At 55.1% G+C, this 11224-nt stretch overlaps 2 protein-coding genes across 2 annotated transcripts; both read left to right on the top strand.

The window, feature by feature from the left end:
• Nucleotides 1–890: 890 nt before the first annotated feature.
• Nucleotides 891–1847, top strand: CLUP02_13013 (glycosyl hydrolase family 43; the record flags this gene model as incomplete). Its single annotated transcript, XM_049291971.1, has 1 exon — nt 891–1847. The coding sequence occupies one exon, from the start codon at nt 891–893 to the stop codon at nt 1845–1847; it is 957 nt and encodes a 318-aa protein (XP_049149117.1).
• Nucleotides 1848–4193: 2346 nt separating this feature from the next.
• On the top strand, nt 4194–10885 carry CLUP02_13012 (ABC transporter; the record flags this gene model as incomplete). The annotated part of the gene is made up of 5 exons (XM_049291970.1): nt 4194–5984; nt 6035–8205; nt 8463–8612; nt 8789–8838; nt 9144–10885. The coding sequence occupies 5 exons, from the start codon at nt 4194–4196 to the stop codon at nt 10883–10885; spliced, it is 5904 nt and encodes a 1967-aa protein (XP_049149116.1).
• Nucleotides 10886–11224: the final 339 nt, after the last annotated feature.

The raw sequence follows: 11224 nt of genomic DNA, 5'->3' as shown, positions 1-11224 counted from the left end.
AAGCATATGACTCGTTGTGCCATCGTGTCGCTGCTTTCTTGTTGTAGCTCAAACACCCTGTTCACTTGCTTACACGAGCAGCGAGCATTGCTGCAATACCAGCATGTCCTCCAGTTAACACGATACCGTAATATCCCCCCACTCCTCTTGCCAGCGATGTGAACTTGCATCATCAAATATGAGCTGCATCATACGAGTCTGCACTAGGCCTTCAAATGAACAGCTACGAGGGAGAGTTTCGAGTATACAAGCGCGTAAAAGCGCGTAAAAGCGCGTAAAAGCGACAGACAATTTTGAGTACAGCACGTCAATTCACAAATGTTTCTGCCATAAAGACGGTTCACTTCGTGTCATCAGCCACCGCCCCACGCGTTGGTTTTCTTCTTCTTGGGGTAAGACCCCTAAATACACCAAGAACAATCACGGGACCAAACTCTCCGCGGGGGTTGGAGATTAATCCGTGGTGCGCTTGGAGTCCAGAGGATGGGGCTCCTTGGCAACGTGAGAACACACGGAAAATAAGAAGTTGACTAAATCCACGTATCTGACCAACTACCGGCAGACACCCATGCTCGAGTCTATAACAGGACCAATGGGAAATTTTCCAAGTAGTTTGCACCTATCAAAACTCCGTCTGCCGGACCCGGGATTCGATGTAACATGCCTAGGTAGGGCGGAGAGACAACCCAGGCAGCCAAGATGACCTCGTTCGCGCTCTTCGAATTGAAGAATAAATAGGGCGCAGCTGCGACTGTAACTCGTCTCTGTTGAGATTGTCAACCTGCGGCGTCGGCGTCTATTACCTTTGAGATTTGCCTTGGCAACCGGTGTTCCACCTCTCAAACAACTTGTACCAGCTGAGAGACTTGACAAGAGCTTTACAATTCACAATGGCGCCAACATGGAAGGGTCTTCTCGGTGGCCTGCTCACTGTCCTATCAGCCGTTCCGAGCGTCTCCGCAGCGTACCCGAATCCAGGTCCCGTCTCCGGCAGCATCAATGTCCACGACCCGTCCGTCCTTAAGACGTCAAGTGGCACATACCTCATGGCCCACACGGGAACTAACATCGCTCTCAAGACGTCCACCGACCGCACCGTATGGCGTGATGCCGGCGCTGCCTTCCCCAACGGCGCCTCATGGACAACCGCTTACACGGGCGGAGACACCAACCTCTGGGCCCCAGACATCTCCTACCGCAACGGGCAGTACTACATGTACTACTCGGCGTCCACTTTCGGCTCCCAAAAGTCCGCCATCTTCCTCGCCACGAGCTCCACCGGCGCCTCCGGCTCGTGGACGAACCAGGGTCTCGTCATTGAATCTTCAAGCTCCGTCGACTACAACGCCATTGACCCCAATCTCATCGTCGACGCCAGCGGCAACTGGTGGCTATCGTTTGGCTCCTTCTGGACGGGCATCAAGATGATCTCCATCAACCCCAGCACCGGCAAGCGCTCCGGTACCAACCTCGTCTCTCTTGCCCGCCGCACCGTCAACGACGGCGCCATCGAGGCGCCCTTTATCACGCGCCGCGGGAGTTACTACTACCTGTGGGTGTCGTTCGACTTCTGCTGCAAGGGCGCCTCGAGCACCTACCGCACCATGGTCGGCCGGTCTACCAGCATGACGGGCCCATTTACCGATCGTAACGGAGTGAGCATGTTGAATGGCGGCGGTACTGAGGTGATGGCTACTCACGGCTCCATCTATGGGCCTGGTCACCCATCTGTGTTTACGGACGCGGACGCTGATGTGTTTGTGTACCATTACTACAACAGCGCCAATGCTGCACTGTTGGGTATTAACCTTATTCGGTGGGAGTCGGACTGGCCAGTTATCTACTGATTGAGACTATTTTTCGGCAGTGTAGGCTCCTCTCAGTGAGGATCTCCTTTTTGTCAGATCAGTACACTTATCATCTCATGTGCCCACTGGCGTCTCTGTGTTTTCTCGGAGTGATGCTTGAATGACTGAGCCTCTAAATGATGTTGTGACTTGTAGACAACCCAGCAGTATACGCGAGCTCAATAAAGGTGTCGAAAAGCAACACTCAGCACGAATAATAACAATGGTGGCAAACCACATGTCAATGATATCAGTTTGGTGGTAGATCCGACTAATCTAGATCAGTGGGCGTGTTGACCATATGCAGATATTTGACACAGTTGCCTGATCTTCTCAACAATAATGCACGTACTTCACCATTGATAGCTGAGAAGGAAAGCCCGCCCTAGGAAACGAATGACCACGAGTGATGAACCCAATTATACACCTCTAGTACCTCTACATTGATCGACCAGCTTCCTTAAATATCCCACTGACATAATCTAAAAATTTAGTTTGAGTGGATACTGATGTTCAAAGTTTCATTCCATCTTTCAACGTCCAGCAATAAACTCTAGTCATCGGATATAGGTGGAAAGTTGCGTCTTTTACAACACCACAGCATCGAACTCACAGATACCCATGAACAAACAATGTATATTGCCTCACAAATCACAAACCACCTACGACATCGTTGTCAAGAAACCTGGCGAGCTACGCAGTAAGGTTCGGGAACCAATCGGGACTGTGATTTGCCGCCTTTAAGGCTGACAAGCATGTGACATCGTGGCCCCCCAAGGTCGCCCCTATCATGACCCCCATGTCCCCAAATTGACACTTAACTTACTTCGAGATGAGAATCAAAGTTCACAAAAACGACTCCATGTTGACATCCAATGATTTGACCCCAGGATTATTCTTGCTACTGCATTTTTCGCACTTCGCCGGAGTTGATGTCGCTCGAGCAGGCAGGCCACTTGCGATGCCGGTTGAGTTATCTGGATGCAGGGCGTAAGCATCAACAACAGGGGTTGGTATTATGTGAGATTAAGAGCTGAGAAGTGAAGAGGCACAGAGGGCCTGCTACGACTCTACGAGGTGATGCGTACCGGTATTGGGACCATCCGTGCGGATACTCTTACTCGCCTCGCCCATCATCCATGCTAGCGCCATTGCTTTCCGCTTCCACCATCAAATGTCGCTAAACGCTCAAGTACGAATGCTACTGACCAATAACCGAATCTTTTGCTCCAGCTCAACAGGTCCTGTTGCTCGTTCCTGCGCCCACTTGGCGCATCCAGGCGATTGGCAAGTCAATACGAAGCACTTGTAACAAGTTGCTTGAAAGCCTGGCAATCACCAATATCGCATACCAGCAAGCATCGACATATGGGGCGATCAGAGCCAGAACCGACCTCGTTGAATGCGACGACCTCAAGTTACTCTACCCAGTCAAGGATGTACGTACCCTTCGCATCACAGCCTCCAGACTTTTCACATCAATTCTTCACAAACAACTTTCAAATCTTTCAAGCCTTCAAAGAATCAGCACGAAATCAGACGAGAACAGATATTTGCTTGAGTATTCGTACAGAAAGTTTTGGTACACAATTGTCAGTCTGACCCCTCGGGGACAGGTGGGGGAGAGGAAATGTGGGAGGGTTGTGGGGGATGTTTAGTGAAAACGTGCAGCTGCAGTAACACACATCCTGGGCTCGCTTGCGTGAGTATCCGCCCTCGCTTCGCCGGCCAAGGTCGCTTAGCCAGAATGTCAAAGAGAGAACGCTTGAGCTACGCTACGAAGGGGTGGGCATGGGCGTGGCCGCATGGGTGCTGTCCTGCACGCGCGATCCTTGGACCCCTCGGCTTGAGGTTGCATGCCACTCATGCGGATGCATGCACTTGACCCAACGTCCACCGAACCGCTCGTCTAAGAAAAAGTCCATGTCATCCTCTCTATCCCCTTCGTGGCGTCTGTCATCTTCACCCATCCGATGGCGTTTCTTCTTCGTTTGGCTTTTGTCTTGTTCAACTTCCCGCCCGAGACCGTTTCTCTCTACTCCGTTCGCCTCACGGCTTGATATCTAGATCCCGCTGGTCAATCTAGTCCCTCTAATATCCACCCCCTCGATCTTTGGAGGAGAATACGTTGGAGCGTCTCTGCACGGCTCACCGCTGTCAACTTGGTTGCATCTTCGGGAGAGAGACTCTAGCACGGCCCAAGAGATCTATCATCGACTTGTCGCAGTGAAACAAATCTGATCAGAAGCGGTCGTCCGCTTTCGCAGCCAGTGCCAACCGGCATGCGCTCGGAGTGGCCGTATTTTTCTCATCATTTGTCTCGCCGCGGTTGGGTCGCCCACAACCATGTCTTCGACATCAAATCCGACATCCAACGACGACGGAGCAATCGTGGTCGAGATGGACAAGTTCGGCCGCCAAAGCTCCATCGAGAAATCAGCTCCTCCACATGCCCCAGAGCAACCTGACGCGGCGCGCTTCTCGCTCTCTGGCGCCGGTCACATCTCCCTCGACGACGTCGAAGCAGTTGATGTCCAGATACGCGATTTGGCTGTCACCGTCGACACCTCGCCTTCGTGGTGGGACCCTGCAACCTACCCCGAGCTGGCAAAGTCAAAATTCAACCCTGAACCAAGCTCCAAAAATCTGATTTACCACGTTAATGCTTCCCTGCAACCGGGCACACTGACAGCCATCATTGGCGGTAGCGGTTCCGGTAAGACAACGCTACTAAATACGCTATCGGAGCGCATGATCAGTGCGCGACTCGCCCAAAGTGGCCATATCACCTTCAACGGCAATGAGGGCATTCACAACGCGCGGCACGCCTATGTCATGCAGCAGGATATTCTCCTGCCCTCGCTGACTGTGCGCGAGACGCTGCAGTACTCCGCCGACCTGAGGTTGCCGCCTCCGACAACTGCTGAAGAGCGCGCTCGCATCGTGGAGGAGGTCATTCTGGAACTCGGTCTCAAGGAATGTTCCAATACAAGGATAGGAGATAGACAGCACCGGGGATGCTCTGGAGGCGAGAAGCGGAGAGTCAGCATTGGAGTTCAATTGCTGGCCAACCCATCGGTTCTCTTTCTCGATGAACCGACAACTGGCTTAGATGCGACGAGTGCCTTTCAATTAATGCGCACGCTAAAGAAGCTAGCCACCAAGGGGCGAACCATTATTACCACCATTCACCAACCTCGGTCGGAAATATGGGATCTCTTCGACAACCTCATCATTCTCACCAAGGGAAGTCCGGTTTTCTCGGGCCCTGCAAAGAACTGCGTGCCATTCTTCGAGGGTCTGGGTTTCAAGCTGCCACCTTTTGTGAACCCGGCGGAATTCGTCATCGACATCGCTGCCATAGACAATCGCACGCCCGAACTAGAGCAGGAGACAACGGAACGGGTCAATCAACTGAAGCAAGCATGGATCCACGAAAGCAAAGCGACTTTTGCGCCAACAGACAAGGCGATTGAGAGCACATCGACCGGGGAAAGCCCGACCTCCAAGACCAACAAACACGCATCGTACACCCGACAACTACGAGTCCTGACTAACAGAACATTCAAAGTCACATACCGTGACCCGATGGGAATGCTGGCATCAACAACGGAAGCGATTCTCATGGCCCTCGTAACGGGTTACATCTTCTACAACCTACCCAGAGATCTCTCGGGTATCCGCTCCCGCCAAGGCGCGCTCTATACTGCGGCAGGCCTGCAGGGATACCTGACTCTGATGTTCGAGGTCTACCGACTTACGGTCGACATCCCAACCTACGATCGCGAGCACAGCGAATCATGCGTCGATGCGATCCCGTTCCTTTTCTCTCGCCGCTTGGCGCGGCTGTTCACTGAAGATCTGCCCGTCCCGTTCCTGTTCTCCATTATCTTCTACTTCATGGGCGGTTTTGAACGAGATGCCAGCCAGTTCTTTATCTTCTTCGCCATCACGGTGCTGAATCACTATATTGCCGTGACGTGCGCAATTTCATGTGTCACGGCGTCAAGAAACTTTCCTAGTGCGAGTCTGATTGCCAACATGGTATTTACCCTGCAGAGCATGGCTTGCGGCATGTTCATTCAAGCGAACTCGATTCCAGTGTATGTGCGCTGGCTCAAATGGATCACATACTCGGTAGGTCCAAACAACAGAGCTTCCGACATGGCCTTGCTAATGCTGTCCAGTTCTACACTTTTGGCGCCTATTGTGGTAACGAGTTTGAGGGTTCGTTCTACGACTGCCCGGTTGATGGCGGGGCCTTGAACCCAGCATGCGTGCAGTACACTGGCCGATTCATTATGGAGTCCCTCGGGTTTCCGCAGAATTGGATATGGAGGCCCATTGTCGTGCTTGTTGCGTTTATCGTCTTCTTCTGCATCTTATCCGCCATCGGACTCCAGTACATTAAGCAAGAGATGACTATTGCTCGTGCTAGAGTCTCAGACACTGATTTATCAGCCGGCAAGGAGAAGATGAAGACGCATTCCATCTCCGAGATTCGCACTATCGACGTAGGGCTGGATGACTTTGCTCTAGCCTTGGACAAGAGGGCAGCTTCGGGCAAGACGCTACCAACCAAGACGATCCTTAATCCAGTGAGTACAACGTTCGAGGCAGGAAAACTCAACGTCATCATGGGTCCCTCGGGAAGTGGCAAGACGTCCCTTCTCAATGCCATGTCTTTGCGACTTCCCAGCAGCCTCAGCACGCGCTATAGGCTGTCGGGAAAGCTCACCTTCAACAACGCACAACCGTCCAACTCGGTCATTCGCTCGGTGTGTTCGTATGTCTGCCAGGATGACGACGCTCTCCTGCCGTCCCTTACGGTACGAGAGACGCTCCGGTTCTCTGCGGGGCTACGTCTTCCAGCCCACATGAGCAGCGACGAGAAATCCAAGCGTGCAGAGGAAGTCTTGCTGAAGATGGGTCTCAAGGACTGCGCTGACAACCTCGTGGGCAACGAGCTCGTCAAGGGCATCTCGGGGGGCGAAAAACGACGAGTCACCATTGCCGTACAGCTACTCAGCGACCCGCTCGTGCTACTACTGGATGAGCCGACGAGCGGGCTGGACGCCTTCACGGCTAGCTCCATCATGGAGGTCCTGCAAGGTCTCGCCAACGAAGGCCGGACGCTGATCCTGACGATTCATCAGGCGCGATCTGATTTGTTCAAGCACTTTGGAAACGTCTTGCTGCTTGCCCGTGGAGGATCGCCCGCGTATGCCGGATCGGCGACGGAGATGCTGCCCTACTTTGAGCGCCAGGGATTCACCTGTCCTGCTCACACTAACCCGGCCGACTTTGCGCTTGATCTCGTCACGATCAATCTGCAACAGGAAACAAGAGAGGCCGAGAGCAGGGAAAAGGTCGAGGCTCTGATTGGCGCATGGCAGAGACATGCAAAGATGCCTGCAGTCAAGACGACGGGAGAGCTGCCCAGCATCAACGAGAGCCAGGAGCATGAAGCAATCACTCGCTCATCGACTGGGCCGGCCAACGTTGGATACCCTCGAAAAGCCTTGGCTTTCAACAAGGTAAACCTCGCGACCCCAGCCGAGCTAGGCGCTCTCGTCCGCAAACGCGCCTCTTTCTTCGTCGCCTTCCCCCTCCTCGTCCACCGCGGCCTCATCAACTTCCGTCGCCAACCGCCGCTCCTCCTCGCACGCATCATGCAGGTCGTGGGCCTAGGCATCGTCCTCGCCCTCTTTTTCGCGCCGCTCAAGAACGACTACTACTCTGTGCAGAACCGCATGGGCTTCGTGCAGGAGATTGGCGCCTTTTACTTCGTGGGCATGCTGCAAAACGTCGCCGTCTACCCCGCCGAGCGCGACGTGTTCTACCGTGAGGACGACGACGGGGTGTACAGCGTTGAGGCGTTCCTGGCGGCGTACTCTGTGCTCGAGTTCCCCTTTGAGATTATCAGCTGCCTCATATTTGGCGTGCTCGCGGATTTGGCGGTGGGGTTCCCGCGAACGGTGACAATGTATTTCGTCTGCGTGTTTTCGTGCTTTGGCATCGTTTCGTGCGGTGAGTCGGTGGGCATCATGTTCAACACGCTCTTCAACCACACGGGGTTCGCCGTGAACCTCACGTCGGTGATCTTGTCTGTTGCCAACACGATGGCGGGTGTTCTCTCCATCGATATGCCGGAGCTGTTCAAGATCTTCAACTACCTCTCGCCCATCAGGTACGGGACGCGGGCTCTGGCGCCATACAGCCTGAGGTCGGTCACGTTCACGTGCGAGGACGGGCAGAGGCTGCCGGATGGACGTTGTCCGGTAGAGACGGGGGAGGACGTGCTGGAATTGTACAAGTTCAACGTGGATCCGAACGTCAACATTGCGGCATTGGCTGGGTGTGTGATTGTGTACCGGCTGGTTGCGTGGGCTCTATTGAGAGCTGCGCGGACGCGAATGGAGGGGCTGAAGAACAGCAAATGAGCGGATTGCATAGATACCACCAGTCTTTACGTCCATCATGATGATTTGCTGAAGAATGTTACCTTCGGCTTGGTGATGCCGTCGCTCTATCCTTACCCGTGATGCCGTACAATTTGGTGAGGTTTAACTCAACGCTCGAGTCCCACATAACATCCCAATTCGAATGATAAAGCTCCGATACAGGGGGCCGCAACGAATGGAAGCTATCCTGGATTCAGCCAAAGAGCCGAGCAGAGCTCAAACTTCAGCTTTATCGAATAGCCGAGGAGAAGCTGCAAGGAAGGCGATCCCACTGCCCGGTCAGCAACATCCCGGCCGGGTGGTATGTGAAGCCAGCCGATTGAAGCCGACGAGGTCCCAATCCGGAAGCTGCACAACGCCTTTGAGCCCCGCATGAGGAGTTGAAGATTCGATGACTTGGAGATGAGTGGGCAGAAATCCCGATATCGTTATCAACCTGAGGTGAGGTATCCGCACCGTCATGCCGTCCATGGCCAGTTGCGATAGCGGCGCCGAACGAAGGATCGGAGGTTTCGAGGTGCTTTTGAGTGCCATTTCGGATGAAACGGCGGGGAAATCGGGGGGAGACCATTGATTGACACGCCGTGCACTTATTCGTCCCATTTGTCATACTCATGGGGTAGCACACCACCGATGGACCCCGTCGCGTCTTCCTCCATGACTTCACCTCTTCATTCTCAACCTCACTCTCATCTTCACTTTCAACTCTCACTCACTCACATCAACTCCTCCCACCCCGCGCCCCCAAAGTTCTGCATACAAGTGAGCGGCAAACAGTATTGGCACATCGCACAGCGTCGTTTCAATTGAGTGCTCACACTGCCGTTGATAGTCGCCATGTCGGAGAAGCTCCCCCTCGCGCACCCGGCGCCCGAGCTCACAGCTCCGGAACCACGCCGCCGCCGGACCGCGTGGTGGCCCCTCATCCCCGCCGCCCTCCTTCTCGCCTACCTTCACAAGCCGTCTGCCTCGGCCATCCCGTTCCTCGGCCACGGCCATCACCGCGGCGCTTCTTCCGCCGCTAATGCCTGCCGCCAGGTCGACCCTCTCTTCCCGACCCAGAACTCGTCTGGCCTCACCCAGCTGGATTCATACCTCGACAGTCCCAAGTTCCGCAACGAGACCGTCGCCCGCCTCTCGGGTGCCGTCCAGATCCCCACAGAGTCCTTTGACAACTACGGCCCCGTCGGCGCCGACGACCGCTGGGACAAGCTTCTCCCCTTCTCCGCTTACCTCGCAAAGACCTTCCCCAAGGTCCACGACACCCTACGCCTCGAGCGCGTAAACACCCACGGCCTGCTCTACACATGGAAGGGCTCCGATGAGAGCCTCACGCCCACCGTCCTCATGGCCCACCAGGACACCGTCCCCGTGGCGCCCACCACCATCGACAGCTGGACGCACCCGCCCTGGAGCGGTGCCTACGACGGGACCTACGTCTGGGGCCGCGGCGCCATGGACTGCAAGAACTCCCTCATCGGCATCCTCGAGTCTGTCGAGCTGCTGATCGACGCCGGCTTCTCCCCCAAGCGCACCGTAGTCTTGTCCTTTGGCTTCGACGAGGAGGTCTCCGGCGAGCGCGGCGCGGGACATCTCGCACCCTTCCTGCTAGAGCGCTACGGCAAGGATGGCGCCGCCATCATCGTCGACGAAGGATCCGGTTTCGACTCTCAGTGGGGCCAGACCTTTGCCATTCCCGGCACGGCCGAGAAGGGCTACATCGACGTCGAGGTCATCGTCCGCACTCCCGGCGGCCACAGCTCCATCCCGCCCGAGCACACCGGCATCGGCATCCTCTCCGAGCTCATCACGCACATCGAGGCGAACCTCTACGCCCCCGAGCTCATCTCCGGAAACCCGTACCTCGAGAAGCTCCAGTGTGGCGCCTCGTACGCGCCAGAGTTCCCCGACAACCTGCGCCGACTTCTCCCCGCCGACACCAGCAAGCAGATGTGCAAGAAGAAGACGGACCGCCTAGCAAAGGAGGCCGCCAAGGCCGGCCCGCAGGTCAAGTACCTCTTCACCACCTCCGTGGCGACTGACATCATCGAGGGCGGCGTCAAGATCAACGCCCTTCCGGAGCGCGTCCGCGCCGTCGTCAACCACCGCGTCAACGTCGGCGACAAGACGTCCAGCGTGCAGGAGAAGCTCGCGGCCATTGTGCGCCCCGTCGCGGAGAAGTACAACCTCACCCTCCACGCCTTCGACGACGAGGCCGAGACGCCGTCGAGCATCACGCTCAAGGGCAATGATAAAGTTCTCGAGCCCGCGCCCGTGACACCGACGTCGGTGGAGGGCGTGACGCCGTATGGAATCCTGTCGGGCACCACGCGCGCCCTTTACGGCGAGGAGATTGTTGTTTCGCCGGGTATCATGACGGGTAACACGGACACCCGGTACTACTGGGACCTGACGCAGCACATTTTCCGCTTCCTTCCTGGATATGATCCTGAGAGCGACGAGTGGGCTGGAGTTCATACCGTTGATGAGAAGACTAGCGTCAAGGGCCACGTTAACCTCGTCAAGTGGTACACCATCTTTTTGAGAAACATTGATGAGGCCGACTTTGCTTGAACTTTGTTGTACGGATGGGAGGAGCGACAAAGGTGAATCTGGCAGGTGATTCGTAGCCAATAGGCATAAGAATTGTAGGTGTTGAAAGATGTATAAAGAATTTGAAACTGTCAATAACATCACAGTATGCCTCACATGCTGAACCCATAGCATTTTCGTCTCCGTGACGGAATGAATCACCGAGTATGAATAGATGACCATAGGCCCGCTGCGTATTTGAGAGAAGGTGCGGTCGATAGGGCGGTGGGAAGCCAATATAGGGACCAGGAGTGCAATTATCCCTCCCAGGAAGCATCGCCCGTTGTAGACGACGGCCGAACGGTATGGTTCTGCCTTTAA

Source organism: Colletotrichum lupini, chromosome 6 (genome assembly GCF_023278565.1).
Source record: "Colletotrichum lupini chromosome 6, complete sequence".
Lineage (NCBI taxonomy): Eukaryota > Fungi > Ascomycota > Sordariomycetes > Glomerellales > Glomerellaceae > Colletotrichum > Colletotrichum lupini.
This window is presented reverse-complemented; position numbering and strand designations above follow the sequence as displayed.